Source organism: Arvicola amphibius, chromosome 9 (assembly GCF_903992535.2).
Source record: "Arvicola amphibius chromosome 9, mArvAmp1.2, whole genome shotgun sequence".
NCBI classification, from domain to species: domain Eukaryota; kingdom Metazoa; phylum Chordata; class Mammalia; order Rodentia; family Cricetidae; genus Arvicola; species Arvicola amphibius.
Genome location: NC_052055.2, coordinates 123,028,797 through 123,055,222, shown reverse-complemented (window position 1 = coordinate 123,055,222; position 26,426 = coordinate 123,028,797). Strand labels below are relative to the sequence as shown.

The 26,426-nt window shown below is 49.5% G+C and overlaps 1 protein-coding gene across 2 annotated transcripts; it reads left to right on the top strand.

Annotated features, from left to right (window-relative positions):
* Positions 1–8,221: 8,221 nt before the first annotated feature.
* Positions 8,222–25,587, top strand: Kifc1 (kinesin family member C1). Of its 2 annotated transcripts, XM_038342674.1 has the most exons (12): positions 8,222–8,276; positions 10,784–11,301; positions 18,463–18,600; positions 18,690–18,789; positions 19,687–19,740; positions 20,250–20,309; positions 20,485–20,882; positions 21,865–22,644; positions 23,307–23,597; positions 23,694–23,767; positions 23,859–23,934; positions 25,383–25,587. In XM_038342674.1, exons 3-12 carry the CDS (start codon positions 18,574–18,576, stop codon positions 25,425–25,427), a joined length of 1,905 nt encoding a protein of 634 aa, XP_038198602.1. In that variant the 5' UTR covers positions 8,222–8,276; positions 10,784–11,301; positions 18,463–18,573; the 3' UTR covers positions 25,428–25,587. The 2 variants fall into 2 exon arrangements, with proteins under 2 accessions (XP_038198602.1, XP_038198601.1); XM_038342673.1 differs by lacking the exons at positions 8,222–8,276; positions 10,784–11,301 and adding an exon at positions 11,363–11,491.
* The last annotated feature ends 839 nt before the right edge of the window (positions 25,588–26,426 follow it).

Sequence of the window (26,426 nt, the reverse complement as noted above, 5' to 3'; positions counted from 1 at the left end):
TCTCTGTGCAGCCCTGGTTGTCCTGGAACTCACTCTGTACACCAGGCTGGCCTCGAACTCAGAGATCCACCTGCTTCTGTCACCCTAATGCTGGGATTAAAGACTTGCCACACCACTTCCCAGCAAAATCAAACATTTAAAGGTTGCCCCTGTCAAGTCCAAAGGTTACCTATTGTTTCCCCACCTCTAAAAGGGCAAGCCTCTATCCAAGTCTAAGCCCAGCTCAACCTGGACTTCCTGGCAGTTAGATAAAAACCAGCATTTCTCAGGAACTTGTGAAACCAGTTGTCATCTGCCAAAAGAAAGACATTTTCCTTACCTGGCAGAAGGGACATATAGCTCTCTATGACATGTACCTGTGGCCACACACTGAAGCTCATGCCAGCCTTGAGGTTCTCTCCATCCCAATTCACACAAGTACTATTGTACATTTCCAAACCCTGAGGGTTAAGAGCACTGACTGCTTTTCCAGAGGTCCTGAGTTCAATTCCCAGCAACCACATGGTGCCTCACAGCCACCCTGAATGAGACCTGGTGCCCCCTGGCCCTTCTTACATCAGGCGGCCATCCTTTATACCCTCCACTCTTCTCCCGCCCCCATCCTCTCTATTCCTTGCCTAGCTCAGTCTCCACTCTTTCCAAGGCTTCCACTTGTCCAGCCTGTTCCTGTTTCCCTCTGCTCTGGACTCTTCCAGATGCCTCTGCCCTCTCTCTCTGTCTCTCTCTTTCATGTCTACAATAAAAACCTTCCCTAATATTGTAGCGGCCATGTTGGCATTTTCTTAATTTCATCTCCTGGTCCTGAACACCCAAGAGGGGACAAATGGACCCCCTTCTCCGGGGCCTGGCCTTTCCTAGCTGAACCAAGCCTGACTCTGGAGGTATGGACCATCTGTTTCTGCTGGCCCAGAGTGGTGACCCAGCAGTTAAGAGCACTGGCTGCTCTTTCAAAGGACTAGGGTTCAATTCCCTGCACCCACATGGCAGTTCCTGACTGTAACTCCTCATACAGTATATGCATGCAGGCAAAACCTGACTGTACATCAAAAAATAAACCTTAAAAAAAGGTGGACTGTGGGATGCTGGAGTGTAGCCATGTTAGCTGTCACCTCCCCAGCCACGTCAGCTGTCACCTCCCATGTATCCCTCTTCCTCCACTCCCAAGTCCAGGTCTGAGAGCTGTGGGGCTTGGACCATGATCCTGTATTCACCCCAAACGTAAGGCTCCGGAGAGGGGCAGGGAGCAGAAGGGCTTGGGGCCCAAAGAAACCTTAATTTTAATGAGTCCACGGTCCAGGAATCAGTCCATTTGACGGCAGCAGCTGAGGCTTCTGCTTCCTTGACCCCCTTCGTGGTGGATCCATTGTGTGATGCCAGCTACCTTCACAGCTTAGGAGTGGCGAGAATCACCATGTCGGCCCCATTCCAAGCGGGTTTCAGTCCCCCTTTGGCCACCTGCTCGCTTGACCCAGGTGGTATCACTGGACTCGAACAAGGGGACACTTGTGGTGGACGTTGTTGGGTCCAGGGGGGGGTCACGCAAAGATGAGAACACTACCAAGTCTAATAAACCAGAAGCAAACTTTATTCCAGAAACCAGATCCCAGGAAAACCAGAAGCAAACTTAAAAATAAAAAATTAAAAAATAAAGAAGCTTATCAGCTAGCTGAGACCACAGCCAGAGATGGTGTTTGTTAGGCTGTGGCAAAAGGCCGTTTCTGAACCCACTTTTTATAGTTGGGGCACCAAGCATTAGGTCTGAACAAAGGAATTTTTACGATTTTGCCCTGACCCGTGGGTCAGTCAATGTAGACCCTAAGGAGGGGAGTGAGTTCTAATGTTAATGGGTTAATAGGCAGCCATCATGAAATATGTTTCAGAGTAGATTACAGCGAAAGTCACTAATTGCAAGAAAACATGTATTTTTAGCAATTAGGCAGAAAAGGGACTGCTAGTAATACCAGAAGGTTAATAAATTAGAGTTAATTGGTTCTTAGCCTGGGAACTTAGAAGATAGCAGAAAGTTTTTCATACTATCACAAGGTAAAACTCAGATACAGACTGCCATACTTTACAACCTCCATTATCAGAGCTCATTAGTCAAACCAGATGTTTGCACCATGGTTACTGTCTCTCCTGGTTTCTCCAGGCAGTGTATACTGAACCCCCCTGCCTCCCCTTTAACGGTGCCAGTTTCCCATAACAGAGACGTCATGCATCTCTGTCTCCTAAGGGTTAACTCAGTTCATCAAGGATGGCCAGGACACTGCTGTCAGTTTGCAGAGAGAAGCTCTGGCCTTGTAAATAGAACAGCCGGTTGTAAAATGGAATGACCGAGGCTGATGGAGGCTTCCCAAGCATCTGAGAAAACAGCTCACTGTGAATGACTGATCCTTGATCTGCTGAGAAAGCTGCTGACAGTCTGTTCCCATTCTCCTAGACTTGTAACTTTATATTTCTTTATTTCTACATTCTTATTTTCTTATTCTTGGACTCTTCAGACGTCTTTTCCCCATCTGAGAGCCTGGGTCAGGTAGATCATGTCTCTCTGGGTGAGGTCCTGGCTTGGGCCCAAACCGTCTCGGTTTAAGAAAGTGCTGCAGCTCCGGTACACCTGGTTTCGTCTTTCGTCTCACAAGAGTCACGGGTGAGCCCCTGAAGACCATCCTCGGGCAAGAAGGTAGCAGGATTGATGGGCTCAGAGCGAACTTGGGGGTGGTCCAGGAGGAGAGCCTGGTTCTGAGACACACGGGCACTAGACAGCCATCTTTCTGTGCTCCTCAGAGGAGGTCTCAACAGCATGGGCACTGTGAGTGTAAGATCTTGACCAGATTTAACTTTTTTTTTTTCATCAGAATAGCAGTAGCTGCCACAGCTCTTACATAGGTGAGCCATCCTGTGGCTACAGGGTCCAACTGTTTGGACAGGTATGTCACAGGGCACATCCATGGCCACCAAGTTTGAGTTAAAACCTCTTTTGTCACCAGGCGGTGGTGGCACATAGCTTTAATCCCAGCATGTGGGAGGCAGAGGCTAGCAGATCTCTGTGAGTTCGAGGCCAGCCTGGTCTACAGAGCCAATTCCAGGACAGGCGCCACAGATGCACAGGGAAACCCTGTCTGGCACCTTTTGTCTTGTTTCACAGTCAAACAGACGACAGGGTTCTGAGACACCCAGAAGTGCACAGGCTGACACTGAAGTCAGAACTGTTTTCGAAGCTGCAGATGCCTTCTGTGCGGTCTCAGCCCCTCTTAGGGGCTCAGTGCCCCCTCTGTGCTGCTATGTAGAGGCCTTGCTGTTTCCACAAACTCCAGTGATCAGAGACAGCAGTATCCATCCAGCTGTTTGTAGGAACTCTCCAGCCTGTCTCTTAGTCTTTGGAAGCAGGATCAGCAGATGGCGGCAATCCAGCTCTGAGACAGGCTCCTGGAGTCTCCCTTAGGCTGGTAGCCAAGCTAGGTAGCCTCCGATATCCAAAGCTGGGCTTTCTTGTCGACATTCTGTAGCCCAAGGTCTGTAACTCTTGCGGCAGGTCCTCAGTGGCCCCTTTAGAATCTGTTTTCCTGAGGAGCCCCCAGCAGAGAGCAGGAGGTCAGTTCCTAATTTCTTATCAAACAGGTCTGCAGAACTGTGGAATCTTGGGGGCAGTCTGGTCCGGGCGTGTTGTTGCCCTCTGTAAACTCCCTCTGGGCCTGTCCATTTAAAAGCAAAGAGGGGTGGCAAACCTCTGCCAATGCAAAGTGGCAGAACACCTCTTTCAGGTCCAAGACAGTGTACATCTGTTCTGCAAGAATCAGACTCATGAAAAACAGAGTTCCCAGCCGAGTGGTGGCGCACACCTTTAATTCCAGCACCCAGGAGGCAGAGACAGGTGGATTTCTGTTTTTGTTTGTTTTTGTTGTTGTTGCTGGGTTTTTTTTTTTTTTGTTTTTTTTTTTTTTTTTTTTTTTTTTTTTTTTTTTTTTTTTTTTTTTTAGATAGGGTCTCGCTGTAGTTTTATAGCCTGTCCTGGCACTAGCTCTTGTAGACCAGGCTGGCTTCGAACTCACAGATCTCCTCTGCCTCCTGGGTGCTGGGATTTGAGGTGTGAGCCTCCTGAAGGCATCTGCAGCTTTGAAAGCAGCTCTGACTTCAGGTCAGCCCGTGCACTTCCAGATGTCTCAGAACTACTACCTGGCCCAACTGTATTTTTTTTAAAGATTTATTTATTAATTATGTATACAGTGTTCTGCCTGCATGTATCCATACAAGCCAGAAGAGGGCACCAGATCCAATTTACAGATAGTTATGAGCCACAATGTGGTTGCTCGGAATTGAACCCAGGACCTCAGAAAGAACAATCAGTGCTCTTAACCGAGCCACCTCAACTGTATCTTTTTTGATTGGAGGCTATGAGGTATTTTTCTGACAGATAAGACACTGATTTTTCTTTCTTTTCTTTTCTTTTCTTTTTTTGGTTTTTCGAGACAGGGTTTCTCTGTGTAACAGGCCAAGCTGTTCTGGAACTCACTCTGTAGACCAGGCTGGCCTCAAATGCACAGAGATCCACCTGCCTCTGCCTCCTGAGTGCTGGGACTAAAGGCGTGTGCCACCACTGCCCGGCTCATTTCTCTGTTGTCAAACACCTTTTGGCCTGTCTGCAGCAACTGGGACTTAAATTGTTTTAACTTTCATAACTTTGTTTCTGCTCTCTGGGGCCAACTAGGTGACAAACGAAATCACTTTTTTAAAAATTTATTTATTTATTTATTTTACACTTTCCAGGATACAGTGCCAGATCTCATTACAGATGGTTGTGAGCCACCAGGTGGTTGCTGGGAATTGAACTCAGGACCTCTGGAAGAGCAGCCAGTGCTCTTAACCTCTAAGCCATCTCCCCAGTCCCTGATTATCTACTTTTTTCAAAAAATGTTGGGTTTTGTTTTCCTCTTAATGCAGATGAATGGTTGAAGTGAAGAGAGGAAGCAGTGGAACTTCTTTCCCCTTCTCTGGGACTGCTTAGAGCCCGCAGGGGAAGAGGGAATGCACCTCAGGGAACTCATTCCCCTCCATGTGTGTGTTTTGCTTAGATGGCAGGGGACCCTGGTTGAGACTCCGTCCCTCCTAGACACCACACAGGGACCAGGACTGACCTGGGGTGATCTGGGGGCTGTGAGTGTGTGTGCCAGCTGGGGGTGGGGCCAAGTGACTCAAGGGGCTCCACGTGGGACGGGGAGGGTTCTCTGGAGGACTTGACAGAGCAAAACGAATCCAGATCCTGAACAAGAGGGCAAAAGTCTTAAGCCAGGGGGGCTCTGGCAGACAGACAGACAGACAGACAGACAGACAGACAGAAACACACACACACACACACACACGGGAATCCAATGACATCTCACAGAGACCCCAGACACTACAACAGCTGCCATGGCCAACCTCCTCTATGTGTCTAAACAGAAGGTAACTTAACCCGACTTACTTCTGGAGGTGACGGACCAAGCAACTTTGTTTTCTTCTGGCGTGGAGGTGTCTGACTTCTCCCTTAGGCAGGGAATGATCAAAGAAAGCCCTGGGGCCCTGAAACATCTCACGCCCTCAGAGTTCCCTGACCCCCACACTCTGCCTTACTTTGAGGGCCCTGCGACTCCCAGTGTCTTGAGATCTGGTCTCTGGGGATCTCGGTGGGACCTTCAGAAAGGTTGTGAAGTCTCCAGCAGAGAAGTCTGCTTGGACACAGGTTTAAGTCAATAAGGAGTCGTTTTTAGTGGGCCTGTGACTACACTGGGTGCTTAGGATCCCAGTACGGCATGGAGCCTTTCTCGGGGTCTTCCAGGTTGACACACTTTAGGCAGCAAGAACAGTTAGCCAGGAATGGAACTATAAAACCAAAAAGCAAGGCCAGTGCATTTAGAGACTTTCCCAGAACTATGGACTTTGATGGATGGGGTCTCTGCTTTTTTATTTTGGCAGGTGGTGCTGTCTACGTGCTGAGTTTTATGGCTTGAATGGTACTTCCATCAGGGAGTCAGTTGTGCTGAGATCTGCGGCCCTGTTACACAGGCTCCCTCAGTATCACGAATACCTGTTACACATGTCAAAGTCTACACAAGAGGGGAACTGGAGAGATGCCTCAGTGGTGAAGAGCATTGACTGTTCTTCCAGAGGACCCGGGTTCAATTCCCAGCACCCACATGGCAGCTCACAACTGTCTGTAACTCCAGTTCCAGGGGATCTGACACCCTCACACAATGCACATAAACTGAAAAGTCCACACTAGAGTCCCTACCCCTCTTTAAACTCTCCCTCCCTAGTTGCTCATCCTGCTCATTCTCCTTGCGACCTAGCTGTTCTTGGCATGTGCCTGTTGTTCTTGCTGCTTTCTCTATCTAGTCTGTGTCCACTGATCCTCTCCTGTCTCTCACCAACAGGCCGTGTCCCGTCTGCTGGCTATGATCAGTCCCCTTCTCTCTCTTTCCCTCTCTGTCCCAGACTTCCAGATTCCTCTGGACGGTTGGTTTCTCTGTCTGTAATAAAACCTTCCCGTGCTATGGAGTGGTCATGTCGTCAGTTAACACATTTGGTGCTGAACAGCTGGGAAGGACACAAAGGGACCCCTTTCCTGGGGGCCTGGATGCTCCGAACTGAACCAAGGTGCTGTTGTCTGTTGTGGCTGTCCCTAGGGTCATTTGTTCCTGCTGGCTTTTGTCACCCACCCACCATATCTGAGTCCAATTTTTTTTAAAGATTTATTTCTTATGTATACAGTAGTCTGCATATATATATATATATATATATATATATATATATATATATCCTATAGGCCAGTAGAGGGCACCAGATCTTATTACAGGTGGTTGTGAGCCACTGTGTGGTTGCTGGGAATTGAACTCAGAACTTCTGGAAGGGCAGTCAGTGCTCTTAACCTCTGAGCCACCGCTCCAGCCAGAGTCCGAATTTTAGAGTCTGCCTCTTCAGTCACTTCTTTGTTCCGCCTGCTCTGGCATGGTTGTCAGGTAGGTATCACCTTGGAGCTGTCTGCTAGAGCCAAGCAGCTTCTCTCACCCTACTGAGCACCTATCACACAGGAAGGGGCACCTCTCCTTTATTAGTTGGGACATTTCTCGATGACAAGTCTCTCAGTCCACTTGGGGACACCCAGGATTGAAATACTTGCTACCAGGACCCCTCTTTCCTCCATCCTTGCTCTCCCAGCCCACCTGCAACCCCTTTTCCTAAAGTCTCTCTCTCTCGGCTCCTCTCCCCGCCTGCCCCTCTTCTTCTTGCTGGAGCCTCCTCATCTCAGACTCGGCTTTAAGGCCTCACTGTTTCGCCGCTCGGCCTCAGTGCAGCTCGATGGCCAAAGATGGCACCCACGATTTCCAACTCCTCATAGATCTGCAAACCTCTAACATGGCACAAACAGGCGGCACCCAGAGCCTCTCACCGCTAAACTTTCCCTACGCTCCGCTCACAAACTCTCGCGTGCGCATGCGCCTCCGAGCCTTCCGGCTTTCCGCTTGCTCTAGGCCCTCCCTCTGACCACTGTCTGCCAGCTGGTGGTAGTGCACACCTTTAATCCCCGCACTCCAGAGGCAGAGGCAGGTGGATCTCTGTGAGTTCCAGGACAGGACAGGCGCCAAAGCTACAGAGAAACCCTGTCTTTTAAAACAAAACATTAAAATATTCAAATATCATTTTAGTATAGATAATGTTAAATATTGTGTGGTGCTATATATGCTCTATAAAAAGGCTGGCTCTGGCCGGGCGGTGGTGGCGCACGCCTTTAATCCCAGCACTCGGGAGGCAGAGGCAGGCGGATCTCTGAGTTCGAGGCCAGCCTGGTCTACAAGAGCTAGTTGCAGGACAGGCTCTAGAAACTACAGGGAAACCCTGTCTCGAAAAACCAAAAAAAAAAAAAAAAAAAAAAACCCAAACAAACAAAAAGGCTGGGTCTGGAGCTGGACTACAACCGCTTTCTCCACACCGAGCATGCTTGTTTCAGTTTCCTCCAAAATCTCCTTCCTGGGTCAGGCAGGTCACCTGACTCTGAGACAGGGAGAAGAAGAGCAAAGTAGAACAGCCCAAGAGAAGACACTACACGCTTTAAAACAAGTAAAACCGGTGGGTGGTGGTGGCGCATGCCTTTAATCCCAGCACTCCAGAGGCAGGAGGCAGAGGCAGGTGGCAGAGGCAGGTGATCTCCGTGAGTTCAAGGCCTGCCTGGTCTACAGAGCGAGTTCCAGGACAGTCAAGGCCACATGGAGAAACCCTGTCTCAAAAACAACAAAACCAAACAGGTAAAATATAAACTGTTCCCATAGAGATTAGAACTGCTGGTCCCATACTCCTGCTCTGTGTTTTTTGTTTTGTTTTGTTCCTTAACTATCTAGGCTATTCCCTTCTCTTATATCTCTGAAATTTTTGCTATAGTATAACTTTATCTCAAGATTTGTAAGACCATTGTATAAAGTTTCTGTATCTCAGAATTTGTAAGTTCACTGGGTGTGGTTAAAATCTGTAACAAATATAGCTTAAACTTGTAACAGAGGGGTGATAGTTAAAAATATACAGTATGCTTGTATGCATCTTGGTTTTCACTCTTGTTTAGGAAAATAGAATTTGTTGTTTGTTTTGCTTCTCTTGTTTTTCCGAAACAGGGTTTCTCTGTAGCTTTGGAGCCTGTCCTGGCTTGCTGCTGTAGTACAAACCAACTGAGACAGAGCCAAGACTTCTCAGTCCTGCCAAGCCCTGTTTCCCATTGCATCTACTTTTTAGACTAGGGGGTCAACAGCAAGTCTCCAAAATGTTTTGGATTAGGATGGATTTTTGTATGATGACTTTTGTCCTGAGAGGAAAAAAGCAAAACAAAACACAGATAAGGACAAAAGCATGAGCAAGGTTTATGAAAAATATGACTTAAAAAACAGTGTATGTGGGGCTGGGGAGATGGCTCAAGGTTAAGAGCACTGGCTGCTGTTCTAGAGGTCCTTAGTTCAGTTCTCAGCAACCACATGGTGGCTCACAACCATCTGTAAATGGGATCTGGTGCCCTCTTCTGGCATGCAGGTGTATGTGCAGAACACCCCTACATACATACATACATACATACATACATACGTGTGTGTGTGTGTGTGTGAATAAAACAAACAAACAAAGGTTTATGTTTATAAATTTCCAAGGTTACACAGGTCTACTCAGCTACAGAAACTGACTTAGAGGTGTGGGTCTAACCACTTACGCCTTTCCTAACTGTTCAACAGTATTTGCTAATTTTTTTTTTTTTTTTAGATAAAGAACATGATGAGTAGAGTTTATAAATTCCTAAGTTCCGTTCTGGCTAGCAAAAACTGACTTGAAATTGTATGCCTAGCCTCTTAGTCTTTGCTAACTTTGTTAAACTTTAAAAATTGGACTGGGTGGTTGTGGCGCACACCTTTAATCCCAGCACTTGGGAGGCAGAGGCTGGCGGATCTCTGTGAGTTCGTGGTCAGCCTTGTCTACAAAGCGAGTTCCAGGACAGCCAGGTCTACGCAGAGAAACCCTGTCTCAAAAATAAATAAATAAATGAATAAATCAGGTACACTTAATAGGTTAGACGACAGCCTTCAAACCCCTCAGAGAAATCTTCTGAATGTGCATTTAAGATGTTTAATGCAAAGGGCGTTCCCTAGTAGACAAAATACCAGTTTCTGGTAGCAAGCAGCTGAGGCAGTTTCCAAAGAAGATCGGCAGCAATTGACTTCACCTGGAGCTTGCTTCAGGCGTAGGAACACTGACCACTGGGCAAAGAACTGCCCCGTTCCTTTCCTGCTGGCAGGACCCTGGTCAAACTAAGGAGACTGTTGGGTTGACTGTCCTACTCGGCCTCACCAAGATGGGTTAGTTCTCCTAAGTTTCTCCTCCACAGAAAAGTCTCTTAGCCCTTCTGGGTCTGACCGCCAAAGGCCAATGCTGCCCAGTGTGACAGCTGAAGACTGACCCCTGCCACCCCCCCCCCCCACATAGCCGTCCAGAGATGATTCACTGTGGAGGATCGCGGCTAGCTGTGGGTAAGCCTCTCTCATTCGAACTGATACAGAGGCCATTTGGTTTATACTTCCTGCTCTAATGTATCCTTCTCGGACACCTGTGACTGCGTCGACAGGGGCGCTCTAGCTTCAGCGGACTATTTAGCAGCGGCAAGCCCAACTGAGCCAGCCCCTCCCCAAAGGCTGCAGCTGCCAGGTCAGCAGCCCATTGCATATGGAAAAACTCACCAGCACGTTTACCTTGCTGTCAGGCTTCAAGCTAAGAAAGATAAACTCAAAAAACAGGTTGCAATAAAAGACAAACTCAGACCTTGCGGTGGTGGTGCACGCCTTTAATCCCAGCACTCAGGAGGTTGAGGGAAGCAGATCTCTGTAAAGCCAATCTGGTCCACATAGGGAATTTCAAGACAGGCAGAGCTCTGTAGAGAGACCCTTTCTCAGATAAATAAATAGTATGTTTCTTTACATCAAGTTGTAAATCTACCACCACTGCCCAGTGATCTGATTTTTTTTTTTTTTCTCGAGACAGGGTTTCTCTGTGTAACAGTCCTAGCTGTCCTGGAACTAGCTCTTGTACCAGGCTGGCCTCGAACTCACAACGATAGGCCTGCCTCTGCTTCCCGAGTGCTGGGATTAAAGGCGTGCGCCACCACCGCCCGGTTTATGACCATATTGCATGACATTTGAGAACACACTGCAAAAGTCTTATATTCTGATTGTTCGCCTTCTCGTGCTTTCTCCCCTCTCCTTTCTCTTAATCCTTCTCTCCTACGCAGGCGATTGAACTCAGGGCCTCGGCACTCTTGGTAGACGCTACACCTGTTGTCATACCGCCAGACCTCCACTTTTTTCTTCGGAGACAGGCTGGCGCCATCAAAGCAGCTCCCGCTTTTCGGACCTGAGCGACCCGGCTGCAGCGTCTAGGGTCCAGAGCGTTGGCGATGAGGCGTACATTTCCCGCACACTCCGCTGGGTGGCGCTCGCTCATCCCCGGCGCTGCGCTGGGCGCCTTTGCACATGCGCGTTGCCGTCCGTCCCGCAGACCCCTCCCGTGCCGGACTCCTCCACACACGCGCACATCTGACGTCGCCCAGCGGAAGTGCAGCGCGCTCCGCGTCTAGGAGGGGAGGGGCCGGGAAAAGCAGATACGGAAGAGGAATCCCAGGGTCCAGTTCTCTGGCTTCGAGGTGACGGGAACTAGAACCGCCGAGAGGGCGGAGCCCCGCAGGCGCAGGGAGCTGTGATTGGATCGCGGCCGTGTCGCCGGCGCGGATTGGCCCTTTCGGACTGAGCGGTGAGTCCACGGCGCGGCGGTTTGAAATTCAAAAGTGGCGGGTGTGGCAGGTGGCCCGGTTGCAGGCCCCTTTGTCGCTCGGGCTGCGTCCCACGAGCCCGTGAGAGGACGCAGGTCCCGGGGCGCCGTCCCCCTGTCCTCTTCCTTTGCATCTCGTCCTGTGCGGACCACAATGAACATGCAGGCGCAGGTGAGTGCTGCGGAGGCGCCTTGGGGACAGGCCCGGGGCATGCATGCCCGGCTGCTAGGGGAGGGCCGAGTCCGTGCAGACGACAGGCAGCGAGGCGCCCAAGAGGGTCGCATTGATGTTAGCCCGCCGCCCCCGTCGTGCAGGCGCTTAGCTATCTCCAGCATTCTCCATTTAGAATTCTCAAGCGGATCCGACGCGTTTCTGCGTCTCAGTTCTTTACAGATAGCCTTGTGGGAGAAGCGAGGGTTCCGAGAGGCCTTGTCCCTTGTCCCAAGGCACATCCCTGCTGGTGCTCTGCTGTGTTGATTCTTATTGCTCCTGGATCAGGATGGAGGAAGGGAGAGGAGATATGGGGCGATCTATATGAAGGACTTCTTATTCTCTCATCTCTTTCTTTTGCCCAGTGAGACTGTTTGAATACTTCATGGGTATCCCGCTCCTCTCACAACCATCTAAGGTGTATGTGTTGCAGTTAACATTCTGAAGTCTAGTGACAGGAATTGCCAGCCTGCATTCTTTGCTTACTATATGTCAGCTTAGATTGATCCACAGTCAGCGTTCAGCTTGGAGAGACTTTCTGGTACACTCAGCCAAAAAGGAGACACTGTGACAGGTGACCATAAAAATGCCAGAGGTTTCTTGGATCTGTTGATGCAACACTTGCAGACCATCTTCTGCATGCCCTGCACAGCTGTACTCAGTGGGAGACAGACATCCCAGCCACCAGTGAGCTGATCTTTACTGGGGAGGCAGAAGTCAATAAGCTGTGTAACTCTGTTGGAAGGCAGTGAATGCCGGCCGAGAAAGGGTTCAGGCGAGTTCAGGGGAAGAAAGCCAGGCAGAGGAGGAGGACCATTAACTGATGCTCGCTGGGGGACTAAAGGCTGGAAGGAGGAGCTTGGTGCTGCGGTGCTAGGCAAGCACCCAGGAACCCTTAATCCAAAAACCCGCTTGCCAAAAGCAACAAAACCTTTCTGAGGTCAACTTGGAAGAGGCTGAGACAGGGTTTGAGTGAGTTGCAGGCCAGCGATACACTGTCTCAACAAATGAAGAAAAGAAACATATTATGAAATCATGAAGCTACTTGCTCTGTAAACAGACTAGTCCAGAACTCTGCCTGCCTCTGCCTCCCAAGTGCTGGGATTAAAAACATGTACTACCACTGCCCGACTTGAGGATGGCAGTTTTGTTGGGACAATGGAAGTGAAATTTGTTTAGAAGATTAATTGAATGCAAATGTCCTGTATCAGTGGTTCTTAACCTTTCTAATGCTCTGACCCTTTAAAACAGTTCCTCATGTTGTGGTGGCCCCACAAGGAAAACAATTAGCTGTAGTTTTGCTATGCTCTGTGAAGGGGTGACCCGAGGTGGAGAAACCCTGCTCTGGATACCATTTTCAGAAGTGAGTGAAAGGCAGTGTCTGCCAGGGGCACCATGGAGAGAGGAGCTGCCAGGGGACACCGTGGAGAGAGGAAGTTGGGGGCGGAGGAAATTGCAGTGTCTGCTGTGCACTGATTGGATGGTTGGGCAGAGTGGAAAACTTCCCTCTAGGATCTTCTGGAGAGAAAGGGTTGAGTGTGTCTCCTTGTAGTGAATGTTAAATGCTTCTGAGAGTCGATCACTGCCTCTGCCGTTATAGAAGGGAGAGAAATACCGTTTATAGTGCTTGGAGGTGTCCACAATAAATAAGTCACTGGAGGACAAAAACCAAGCCCCAAAGGTAATGTTTTTCATCAGCAATAAAGTTGTTTGTTTGTTTGTTTGAAACAGGGTCTTAATCGTGTTGCTCTGGCTGGTCTAGAACTGGCTATGTAGATCAGACTGGCTTCAAACTCAGAGATGCACCTGCTCTGCCGCCAAAGTGTCTGGTGGCCATGCCTGACTTTTTTGGGGGGATGGGAGGATGTCACTTTGTAGAAAGGTATGGGAACCATGTTAGCATTGTCTTTTTTTAAAAGATTTTTTCATTATGTATACAACATTCCTTCCATGTGTGCCTACAGGCCAGAAGAGGGCTCCAGATCTCATAGATGGCTGTGAGCCACCATGTGGTTGCTGGGAATTGAACTCAGGACCTCTGGAAGAACAGTCAGTGCTCTTAACCTCTGAGCCATCTCTAGCCCTAGCATCATCTTTTAGACATCACTGTCAGGGGTGTCTAACTCTTTGACATTGTGGTGTAGCATTGTCATCTACACACGTGTTCGTGTTCCACCTCATTCATGGCTTAGCCTGGTGTGCACATGGCTTGTAAATACTACTCAATCATTAGACAGTATGTGGCAGTTAATGGAAATTGGGAAAGAGATCCAACAAAAACCTGCCACTGGCTGGGCGGCGATAGCGCACGCCTGTAATCCCAGCACTCGGGAGGCAGAGGCAGGCGGATCTCTGAGTTCAAGGCCAGCCTGGTCTACAAGAGCTAGTGCCAGGACAGGCTTTTCAAGGATAGCCCATCGCCCCCAACCCATGTAGCTGAGGCTGACCTGGGATTTTGTGTACTGAAGATTGCTGGCCAGGACAGCTTTTAACACCTCTGCACAAAGTCAGCTGAAGTGCACAGTAGCTGAGGGAGACAAGCCATAGCGGACCCATGTCCACGTTCATCGCCACACAGTTCAAGTCGGGGTGCGGCTATCAGCTTGTAAGTTTATCTTAGCAAAGCTATGTATTAAGTCTTATGGGGGAGGGGGTGGGGACACGTGCCAGGGCGTTCTTGCAGAGGTCAGGCAGAGAACAACTTTCTGGAGCTGTGGTTCTGGGTGCTGAGCTTAGGTGTCGGTCTTGGCAGCCAGCACCCTTACCTCTGAACTACCTTGCCCGTCTGTTGTCTGTTTCTGTGTTTGTGCAGGAGACTGAACGGCTCTTCCCCTGCAAAGTCTTTTGTCTTCTTTCCAGCTCTGGTCAACACAGCCAAGCTAAGGGGCCTAGGCCAGCCTTGAGCTTGACCTCTTCCCCTCGCCCTCCCAAAGAACTGGAACCACAGGCACCTGCTGCGCCTACAAAGATTATTTTCCTGTTCGTTAGGCTTTGTGATGCGTGCAGGAGTTTGAGGAGGTTCACATTCTTTGCCATCACAACTCATTCTTGCAGAACTCCACTTTGATGACCCTGCAGATGTCATTAAATGTTTTAGTTCTTTTCCTGCATTAAGTTCACTACTAGGTGAGCTGACTAGTTCCCCGCACTGTCAGTGACACATGGGACAGCCAGGGCTTATGTAGTCAGAACCCCTCTCCAGGCTTCATTATGGTTTCCAGATTCTCCCTTTTTTGTTGTTTTGTTTTTTGTTTTTTTTCAGACAGAGTTTTCTGTAGCTTTGGAGCCTGTCCTGGAACTAGCTCTGTAGACCAGGCTGGCCTCGAACTCAGAGATCCGCCTGCCTCTGCCTCCCGAGTGCTGGGATTAAAGGCGTGCGCCACCACCGCCCGGCCAGATTTGCCTTTTATGTGTTGAAATCAACATATCTGTCCTCAGGGGCTCAGTTGCTGGATATACTTTCTGTCCACCTGGTTGACGCCCCAGGCTCAGCCAGTATACAAGCAATTTGGGTTTGGGGCAGACCACAGATTCTGGCTAGTGGGCTGGCTAATTCTCAGTTCCCCCCAATAACCTTCAGGTTTCTGCTCAACACCTAGCCCCCTCTCCAGAGCAATAGTTAAAAACAATTGAACTGAATCATACCTTCCTCCACTGTTGTGGTAATGAACTGTAGTTGGCACCCTGGGGTTAGCTTAGACTATGTTAGCTCCTGCGCACCCAACCCCAGCCAGTTCCTATTCATACCAACACTGGCTTCCTGCACCTGCTTCTCCCAGGGACTTGTGTTCAGTGCTCAGACACTGGAAACAGTCTCACTGAGTCCCGTCAGCGTGCAGCCCTGGTGCTCAAAGGTATCCTTTGCACCTAGTCACTAGCTGCAGTGAGTTAGGTTCTGTCCCAGGCACTCAGTACGATTCAAGAGTTTGGCAGTTACCCTAGAAAATAAGCACAGAGAAGGCACGGACTTGGGGTGCACCATTCCTGGCCAAGCGCCGTGTCTGCCAGAAGGCAGATGTTCGCAGCCCCTGTGGATGGATAACACAGTCTCTGCATGGGATGCTACGCATCTTCTCTCTCCTACCTCTGTTCGTTTTCAAGTGCTCAGTTTTGTTTTGTTTTTTTGTTCTCCCCACAAGATCTTGCTTGTAGTCCAGCCAAGCCAGCCTCCAACTTATGACCCTATTGTCCCTGTCACCTGAGTGCTGGGGTCAGAGAGTGCTGCCATGTGTGACCCACAGTTCAGTTCTCCTCCAGACTTGTCATCCTCCCTTTCTGGTCTGAACAGGACAGTGCTATTATTCCATGTGCCCCTTTTTGCTTCTTTACTGGTGCTTGTCCCTGGCCACGCTCATGAAACCTGTTCATCCTTAGGACTGCATCCCACTGTACCTTAAAGGGCTGGTGAGAGGTAGGGTGCTTGTTGCCAAGCTTGACCATCTGAACTGGGTCCTGAAAATGTGTGGTGGAAACTTTATTATTATTATTATTATTATTATATTCCATGATATTTATTGAGCTCTACATTTTTCTCTGCTCCCCTCCCTGCCTCTCCCCTCCCTTCTCCAGTCCTCCCCCAAGGTCCCCATGCTCCCAATTCACTCAGGAGATCTTGTATTTTTCTACTTTCTACTCCCCATATAGATTATATCTATGTAATCTCTCTTAGTGTCCGCATTGTTGTCTAAATTCTCTGGGATTGGGGTTTGTAGGCTGGCTTTCTTTGCTTTATGTTTTTTTTTTTTTTTAAGATTTTATTTATTTATTTATACAGTATCCTGCCTATAGGCCAGAAGAGGGCACCAGATCTCATTATAGGTGATTGTGAGCCACTATGTGGTTGCTGGGAATTGAACTCATGACCTCTGGAAGAGCAATCAGTGCTCTTAACCACCGAGCCATCTCTCCAGCCCTTTGCTTTATGTTTTAAAACCACCTGTGAGTACATGTGATAATTGTCTGGGTTACCTCACTCAAAATAATGTTTTCTAGCTCCATCCATTTTCCTGCAAAATTCAAGCTGTTATTTTTTTTCTTCTGTGTAGTACTCCATTGTGTAAATGTACCACTTTTTTTTTTCTTTTTCTCTCCCTCCCTTTGGGTGGCATACTTTTTTTTTTGATTTATTTATTTATTATGTGTACAGCATTCCTTCCATGTATGCCTGCAAGCCAGAAGGGGGCGTCAGGTCTCATTATAGATGGCTGTGAGCCACCATGTGGTTGCTGGGAATTGAACTCAGGACCTCTGGAAGAGCAGTCAGTGCTCTTAATCTCTGAGCCATCTCTCCAGCCCCACTTTTTTTTTTTTTTTTTTTTTCCATTCTTCGATCAAGGGGCATTGAGGTTGTTTCCAGGTTCTCACTATGACAAACAACGCTGCTATGACATAGTTGATCACATGTCCTTGTGTCACAATTGAGCATCCTTTGGATATATACCCAAAAGTGGTATTATTGGGTCTTGAGGAAGGTTGTTTCCTAATTTTCTGAGAAATTGCCACACTGACATCCAAAGGGGTTGTGCCAGCTTGCATTCCCACCAGCAATGCAGAAGTGTTCCCTTTTCCCCACAACCTCTCCAGCATAAGTTGTCATCAGTGTTTTTGATCTTGGCCATTCTTACAGGTATAAGATGGAATCTCAGAGTTGTTTTGATTTGCATTTCTCTGATGACTAAGGATGTTGAACATTTCCTTAAGTGTCTTTCAGCCATTTTGGATTCCTCTGTTGAGAGTTCTCTGTTTAGGTCTGTACTCCATTTTTTAAAAATTGGATTATGTGATCTTTTGGTGTCCAATTTCTTGAGTTCTTTGTATATTTTGAAAATCAGACCTCTGTCTGATGTGGGGTTAGTGAAGATCTTTTCCCATTCTGTAGGCTGTCGTTTTGTCTTGTTGACTGTGTCCTTTGCTTTACAGAAGCTTTTCGGTTTCAGGAGGCCCCATTTATTAATTGTTTCTCTCAGTGTCTGTGCTGCTGGGGTTCTATTTAGGAAGTGGTTCCCTGTGCCAATGCATTCAAGTGTACTTCCCACTTTCTCTTCTGTAAGGTTCAGTGTGGCTGTCTTTATGTTGAGGTCTTTGATCCCTTTGGACTTGAGTGGTGGAAACTTTAACTGGGGAATTGTCTTGATTTATGTTGATGTGGGAAGACTGCATATGGGTGGCACCATCATTAGGCAGGTGGTGATATATAAGGCCACGGATATATAAGAAAGCAAGCTGAGGGGCTGGCGAGATGGCTTAGCACACTTGGGCTTGCAGAGGACCTGAGTTCAATTCCTACCATCCACATGGTGGCTAACAGCAGTCTGAGGAGTCTAACAGCCTCCACTAGTACTGTATGTGCACAGTGCACAGACATGACCTCAGACAGGCATCTCACCTCATGGTGTCTGCCTTCCCCCGTTTGCAGAATTAAGTAGTTAATAGTGGTGCCTAGAGAGGAAGCATTTAAAATGGCACTCTGTAAACAGCCTGCTCCTCCTGACAAGGGACCCTCTCCTTTACTGTATGGTCCTAGCTTTAACTAGAAAGGCCTGCTGGTGCCGTGCCGTGCTGTGCTGTGTGTTAGGCTGGTTGTCTTCCAGAATATCTTTATGTAGCTGCGGCAGCTCCCTCTCGCTCCCCCTGCAGGTGGCCCCACTCCTCTTGCTCGCCATCCCTTTGCGCTGTGTAACTGGCTCAGTTAATGCTTGCTGATAGTCAAGATTGAAAATTAAGGTTGGGGGGCTCCAAAAAGGAGTTTGTAGGCTTTGACCCTGTTTTTTGTTTTGATTTTCTAGAATAGAGTTTCTCTGCCTAGTCCTGGCAGTCCTGGAACTTGCTCTGTAGACCAAGCTGACCTCAGATTCAGAGAACCGCCTGCCTCTGCCTCCTATGTGCCACCATGCCCAGCTTGGTCCTGGTTTAAGAGCCTCTTTTTCTAACAGAGACCCCCTTTGTTGGAAGTGAAGAGGAACTTCGAGCTGAAGACAACCCTGGTCAAGGCCTCCTCCCGACTGCCCCTTCCAGGAAGCAAACTCAAGAGGGGTCCTGACCAGATGGAGGATGCCTTGGAGCCTGCAAAGGTGAGATGTGTTTGGAGAGCAGAGAGTGAGACAGACGGGGGAGGGACAAGAACAGGTCACTGTGAAACCCCATCCTTATCTCTCCCCAGAAACGGACACGAGGCCTGGGTACAGTGACTAAAACTGAGACATCCCGCCCCAGAGGACCAGCGCTCAGCACAGTGTCACAGACACAGGGTCCCGCTGCAGGTGGGTTCTGGGTGGGTTGGACCAAGAGTGAGGCATGAACAGCTCTCTTTTTTCCTTCCAAATTTTATCTAGTTTGAGTCAATAACTTTTCACTTGGCTCAGAATCTTTTTTTTTAATATTTGTTTATTTATTTATTATGCATACAATATTCTTTCTGCGTGTATGCCTGAAGGCCAGAAGAGGGTACCAGACCTCATTACAGATGGTTGTGAGCCACCATGTGGTTGCTGGGAATTGAACTGAGGACCTTTGGAAGAGCAGGCAATGCTCTTAAACCGCTGAGCCATCTCTCCAGCCCTTGGCTCAGTATTTCAAAGGCACAAAGGTTGTTAAGTGAAATTCTCCTCTTCAAAGTCTGGTTCTTCTCCGAAGTCTAGCTCTTCAGGGGTAGCCGTTTATGCTTGGGAAAAGTCTGAGGAGACACAGTGTGAACGCAGACATGAAGAGTAGCAGCTACTGTGTGCATAGCTCTGCCTACTCTTTACTGGCTGAGTTTTGGTGTAGTGAGTTGTGTCTGGTCCTACAAGGGACATTAGGAGCTGGCTGGAGACTCACAGGACAAGAAGAGTTCTCTCTACCCCTGGAGATCAGTATCAGTATGCTACCCAAGAGCAGGCCGTAGCCATATCAAAGAGTTCCACAATAGCCCAGAATGGAGGATAACAAAGGTTTATTTACCTGGGGACAAACTCACAGTAAGAGCAGCGATCCGCAGTCCTCCATGTACCCTGGGAACGGGACCGGAATCCAGCAGAAAAGGGGCTACACACTTTTCATCTGCACTTAGAGTACATGAGCCCGTGCCCACCATGGGCTGGTATCTGGCAGGCTGTTGGCTGATGGAGTTCCCACAGCAGTGGGTGTTGTACTTTTTCCTCTCTTGCATCCTTGGACAGCTCAGAAAGGCCCTAAGAAGACAGGACCTCGTGGTTGCGCTACTGTTGCTTCAGGTAATAGTGCTTAAGGTGGGGCTGACCAGGGGTCTGGGTCCCTGTGAGGGAGAGTGGCTGCTGAGGAGCTCTGGTCCTGCAAGTCTTTTCTGTAGGGGAGGGGTGGTGTTGGGGAGCAGGTCAGGGCCTTGCACATGTCAGGAAGTGCTCTACCATGAAGTCACACCACACACAACCCTCGGGCTTGTTTTTAAGATCTATTATTTTTTTTTATTTTACTTTATGTGTATGAGCAGATATGTGCACAGAGGGATTGAGTCCTCTGGAGCTAGAGTTACAGATGGTTCTGAGTCTCCTGAAAGATGATGGGAGCCTCTGAGAGAGGACACCATTGCTCTCGACTGCCCCGCCTCCCAGCCCAGCCTTTGTGCTTATTTGTTCTTTTGAGTCTCCCTAGAGTTAGGTGACCTTGAACTAGCAATTCTCCAGCCTTGACCTCTCAGGTGCTGGATTACAGGTGTGTCCTAGAATGTCCAACCTATAATTCCATGGCAACTCTAATTCTGTAGTGCTGAAGAACCCGAAGGCAGCTCCTGCCGCTCCTGCTGCTCCTGCCCAGAAGCCTGGCAGTAGGTGACACATAAACATTGGGTGAGAGGCTGGGGTGGGAAGCTGAGGTGGTGAGTGCCCAGAAAAGATCTGCTGCCTTCCTGTCTGGAGAAGAGAGAGATGGATGCGGTGTGAGGTCTAGAGGCCTGCGGTAGAGGCAGACTCCTGACCCATGCCTCTTCTGTGCCTTGTCAGCATCAGCTGCCCCAATGGTGGCAGGGAAGAGACCTGGTAAACGTCCTGCCTGGGACTTGAAGGGCCAGCTGTGTGACCTCAATGAAGAGCTGAAACGCTATCGGGAGAAGACTCAGAAGCTGGACCAGGAGAACCAGGGGCTTCGGGAGCAACTCAAAGAAGCTCAGGAGCAGGCCACAGTGCTGGGGACAGAGCGGAACACCCTGGCAGGGGAGCTGGCCAGTGTTCGGACCCAGGCTGAGCAGAGCCAGCAGAAGCTAGAGACTCTGTGTGCCCGTGTGTTGGAGCTGGAGGAATGCCTGGGTACCAAGGAAAGATTGGTTCAGGAGCTCCAGAAAGAAAAGCTGGAGTTGCAGGAGGAACAGAAGGCACTGGCCACCCGCCTGGAGGAGCAAGAGGTAAGGGCTGGACTCTCACAGTGCTGCCTCCCTCCCTTCCTCAGGCTCCCAGAAACCTCAGGAGGCCTTCCATCTCCTTAGGCTACCTGCTCACACCTCCGGCATCTCTCCCTCTTCCCATGTCCATGAAGTCTGGCGAGCTCCAGTCAGCTGGCACTATTGTCTCTAATGACTTGAGGCCCACGTCTCGCACTTTTGATAGCATGTCCCCCTTTGTTGTGCCACTCTGATGGCGTCTTCCTGGCTAGCCCTTCACACTCCTTATCCTCGTGCCAGGGCTCCACACCTTCTTTTCTTTCTTTCTTTTTTTGGCAGCAAGGGGTGAGGGATTCACTGAACCTGAAGCTCACTGTTTTGGCTGGGCTAGCCAGCAGGGTCCCAGAACTGCCCATCTCAGCTCCCCAACGCTGGGATTACAGGCACATGGAGCCATACCCAGCTTTTCTTCCATGCATGCTGAGAGTTTCAGCTCAGGGCCTCCTGCTTTCACAATGATGCTTTTATTCACTGAGCGATCTCTGTAGTCCAAGGAGCTCCACACCCATTTTCTTACTGCATTTTATTTTATTTTGGTTTTTCTAGACAGGGTTTCTCTGTAGCTTTGGAGCCTGTCCTGGAACTAGCTCTTGTAGACCAGGCTGGCCTCGAACTCACAGAGATCCATCTACCTCTGCCTCCCGCGTGCTGGGAATAAAGGCGTGCACTACCACCACCACCTGGTTGCATTTTATTTTTTTACTTTTTGGTTTTTTAAGGCAGGGTTTCTCTATGTAGCCTGGGTGTCCTAGAACTAGCTCTGTAGGCCAGGTTGGCTGGCTGCCTCCCAAGTTCTGGAATTAAAGGCATGTGCTACCACTGCCTGGCTTTCTTACCTCTTTACCAGACTGTGACGACCATGCGACAAGAGACCTACCCCGTTTTGGCACAATCCTTGTTCTAATTACTATTTGTACCCCACCTTCTGTTCCTCTGCTCTGGGTAGAGGAGGTTACAGGCCTCAGAAACTGCTCTGTCAAGCAGCGAAGCAGAGGTGGTATCTCTGCGGCAGAAGACCGCAGCCCAGGTGACCTTACTGGCTGAACAAGGAGACCGGCTGCATGGCCTGGAGATGGAGCGCCGTCGACTCCACAACCAGTTGCAGGAACTCAAGGGCAATATCCGGGTATTCTGCCGGGTGCGCCCTGTCCTTGCAGGGGAGCCCATTCCATCCCCTGGCTTCCTCCTATTTCCCCATGGCCCTGCTGGACCCTCTGATCCCCCTACCCACCTTAGCGTCTCACGGTCTGATGATCGACGTGCCACCCTGACCGGAGCACCAGCACCCACTACCCGCCATGATTTCTCCTTTGATCGGGTATTCCCACCAGGAAGCAAGCAGGAGGAAGTATTTGAGGAGATCTCCATGCTTGTCCAGTCAGCACTGGATGGTTACCCTGTGTGTATCTTTGCCTATGGACAGACAGGCAGTGGCAAGACCTTCACTATGGAGGGTGGGCCTGGGGGAGACCCCCAACTGGAGGGGCTGATCCCTCGGGCCCTGCGGCATCTATTCTCCGTGGCCCAGGAGATGGGTGGCCAGGGCTGGACATACAGTTTTGTGGCAAGTTATGTAGAGATCTACAATGAGACCGTCCGAGACCTGCTAGCCACTGGGACCCGGAAGGGGCAAGGGGGCGAGTGTGAGATTCGTCGAGCAGGTCCAGGGAGTGAGGAGCTCACCGTCACCAATGCACGCTATGTCCCTGTTTCCTGTGAAAAAGAGGTGAGGGCAAGTGGGGGCTGGAGTGGGAGGAGTGGGCATGGTGGTGTAGAAAAGAGCATACCAAAGGACAAGGGATGGGCTGTGAGCGTGGGTGTCACTAGGCTTAGACTTAGTAGAGACAAGTGGTGCATCTGAGGGGTGACTGCCACTAGACGCCTCCCATGGGCATCAGGACTCTTCCTGCTCTTCACCCCAACCATGATGGTTACCTGCCTCTTTTGTCTCAGGGCTCTGGTACTCTTCAGGCAGGGATGCACTTGGGCTGTCCTTTTATTCCTTTTGAGAATCTTGCACTGCAGCCCAGGTTGACTCTGAACTCAATACAATCTTCCTGTCTTAGCTTTCTGAGTGCTGCAGATTATAAGCCCAAGCCACCATACCTAGTCAGTTTTTATTTTGAGACATGGCCTCACCACGTTGCCTAGAATTTCCTCTGTATCTCAAGGAGCCCTTGAACATTCTGTTGTGCTTCAGCCTTCCAAGTGCTTGGCATTGCAGGCCTATACAATAGACCCGCCCCAGGCTGTTGTGTCTGAATGTGTTCATATTCATTCTGCTAGTCTGTGGTTTTGCTCCAAGAGGGCAGGGGTGGATCATTACTAGACTTCATCAGCATGGCCTAACTTGTGATGGCCTCTACGCCTTGCTAATACAATCCCCAGGTGGAGGCTCTGCTCCATTTGGCCCGCCAGAATCGGGCTGTGGCCCGTACTGCCCAGAATGAGAGATCTTCACGCAGTCACAGTGTGTTCCAGCTGCAGATTTCTGGAGAGCATGCTGCTCGGGGCCTGCAGTGTGGCGCTCCCCTCAACCTTATAGACCTGGCTGGGAGTGAGCGGCTAGACCCTGGCTTAGCCCTAGGCCCTGGGGAGCGTGACCGTCTTCGGGAAACACAGGCTATCAACAGCAGTCTGTCGACACTGGGACTGGTCATAATGGCCCTGAGCAATAAGGTAGGAGTGGATGCATGGGCAGGTAAGGCAGGGGCCAGCCTCCATGAGCTGTGGAGATCCTGGCCTGGACTAACTGCCTGTGCCTTTACCCTTCAGGAGTCTCATATACCTTACCGAAACAGCAAGCTTACCTACCTGCTGCAGAACTCGCTGGGTGGCAGTGCCAAGATGTGAGTAGAAGAGACAGACTGAAGGGGCTGTGTGTGTGTGTGTTCAGCCTGGCAGACCACTGATGCTGGTGTGGGCCTTCTCTTTCCACAGGCTCATGTTTGTGAACATTTCCCCTTTGGAAGAGAATGTCTCCGAGTCTCTCAATTCACTGCGCTTTGCCTCCAAGGTACTATTGCTACCCTGCTGTCTTAGTTTATTGGGGGCTTACGGTTTTAGAGGGTTCAAATCCATGGTCTTTATGGCAATGGGGCACAGCAGAAGGCAGGCGAATGGAGTTGGAGACAGAGACAGAGAACAAAGAGACTGGGACTGGAATCTCAAAGGACCCCCCCACCCCCACCCCGCTACACTTCTCTGACAAGGCTCCATCTCCTAATCCTCCCCACTGGGACCAAAGATTCAAATGTGTGAGCCTATGGGGGCCTTCTCGTTTAAAGCACCACACCTGCCCCGTATGTCAGCTGGCTGTTTAGAGGCATCTCCATGACTCCTGTTTTCTAGGCTGGGACACATCTATCCAAACAGAATTAAAACTTGATAGGTATCTTGGGTACTGCACACTGATTCCATTTTTAACTACTGCCTTCTGAATTAATATTTTTAGAAGAAATGACCACACAACCTATGTAGATGTGTCTGTCCGTGCTCTTGACTCCCTCCCTGTGTAGATGTTTCTGTCTGTGCTGACTCCCTCCTTATGTAGATCTGTGCTCTGACTCCTTCCCTATGTATGTACTTCTGTCCCTTGTTTACTTTGCTCTGAAAAACAGCCCCCAAGCTGGGTGGTAGTGGCTCACACCTTTAGTCCCATCACAGGGAGGCAGGCAGACAAATCTCTGAGTTTCAGGCCAGCCTGGTCTACAGAACTAGTGTCAGGACAGCCAGGACTATATACAGAGACCCTGACTCAAAGTGCAGGGAGGTGGCTTTAAAGAGATGTACAGGCTGGGCAGATGGCTCAGTGGTTAAGAGAACTTGCTGTTCTTGGAGAGGACCTGAGTTCAGTTCCCAGCACTCCCATGCTGGTTCACAAATCCCTAACTCTAACTTGAGGATCTGCTACACTCTGCAGGCATCAGATATGCATATGATGCAGACAAAACACTCCTATAATTTTGGAGCCTGTCCTGGAACTCACTCTGTATACCAGGCTGGCCACAAACTCAGAGATTCGCCTGCCTCTGCCTCCTGAGTGCTGGGTTGCTCCTCAACCTGCTTTCTTATCCACCCCAGAACCCACCTGCCTAGGTGATAGTGCCCAGGGGTTGTGGGTCCTCTTGTATCAATTACAAATTAAGTGACTTGTCCATAAGCCAATCTGATGGGACATTTTCTCAGTGGAGTTTTTCTCTTTTCAAATGAGAGTTAGGCTGTGTCAAGTTGACATAAAAACTGCCCAGCACTATAGGGCTTCATCTCTTTAGGTTTCTGACCTCCTCCAGGCTTAGTGAACATGGGACGGTTATCTTTAAGGGAAGCCAGGCTGAGCCCACTTTCATAGCCCTTATTTCAGCTTTTCAGAGGGCAGCCCCAGCATCAGGGCTAGGGGAGGAATGGACAGGTTGTTCCAGTTACCTTGCAAACTTTGATCTTGTATAACCTTATTGTACACAGGTGAACCAGTGTGTTATTGGTACTGCTCAGGCTAATAAGAAATGAAGCTGGAGCCAGCGCCTGATTCCCGAGCAAGCAAGTGTGCATGTGTCTGTTTTGGTGTGTGTGTGTACCTGGTGTGTGTGTGTGTGAAAGATGCTTTTATTTGGTGGACAACATTATGTACCTAACTATCAAATAAAGACATTTTGTTGCAGGCTTAAGACATTTTCTTTAATCTTAGATTCTTTTTATTATGTATAATTGTTTTGCCTGGGTGTGTGCGCATAATCACCATGTGTCTGTCTGGTGCCCCTTGAATTCAGAAGAGAGCTTTAGGTCCTCTGGAACTGGAATTAGGGCTGGAAGCGGCTAGTGGGTTCTGGGAGCAGCACCTGGGTCCTCTGCGAGATCAGTAAGTGCTCTTAACAGCTGAGCCATCTCGCCAGCCCTCATTGCCTGTATAAAGGTCTCGCTAACACGAGTAGCTGCTAGAGGAAGGTACTGTGAACAGATATCTGTGTTTTTTTGTTTTTTGAGACAAGGTTTCTCTGTAGTTTTGGAGCCTGTCCTGGAACTAGCTCTTGTCGATCAGGCTGGCCTCAAACTCACAGAGATCCGCCTGGATTAAAGGCGCGCGCCACCACCGTGAACAGTATCTGTAAGCAAGTAGAAGTGTCCATTGCCGTGTGTTTTGCGGAGTGAAGCTGTGGGCATTTCACTTAGCCAAGAACTTGGCTGTCCCGATGCCCCTTTTCTATCCTTCAGCACAGGAAGTTGTATCATAGCTGCCCACACCAGGCCCAGGGATAGAAATGTCCTTGTCTGGTGTGAGTGCCAGTGCGCTCCACATTCTCTCCCTTTCCCTGCCCAACGGTTCGAACTACGGTTCTCTGCCGCACGCTGCCCATTGGCTGCCCGTGGACACGTCACCGCCTCGGTACTAGCGGCGACATCCTTTGCAAAGCCCGGGAGTTCAGTCACACCAGGGTTCTCGCGGCGGGAGGTGTGGCTGTCTGCCCAGGTGCAGCGCCCAGGCGGGGCCGCGCGTGCGCAAAAGGGTGG

Bases quoted from the DNA above. Each gene is read 5' to 3' on its own strand.
- Kifc1 (XM_038342673.1), top strand. The intron at 19,741-20,249 runs GTAATAGTGCTT...CTAATTCTGTAG, and splicing joins TTGCGCTACTGTTGCTTCAG to TGCTGAAGAACCCGAAGGCA. The intron at 23,935-25,382 runs GTACTATTGCTA...TATTGTACACAG, and splicing joins CACTGCGCTTTGCCTCCAAG to GTGAACCAGTGTGTTATTGG.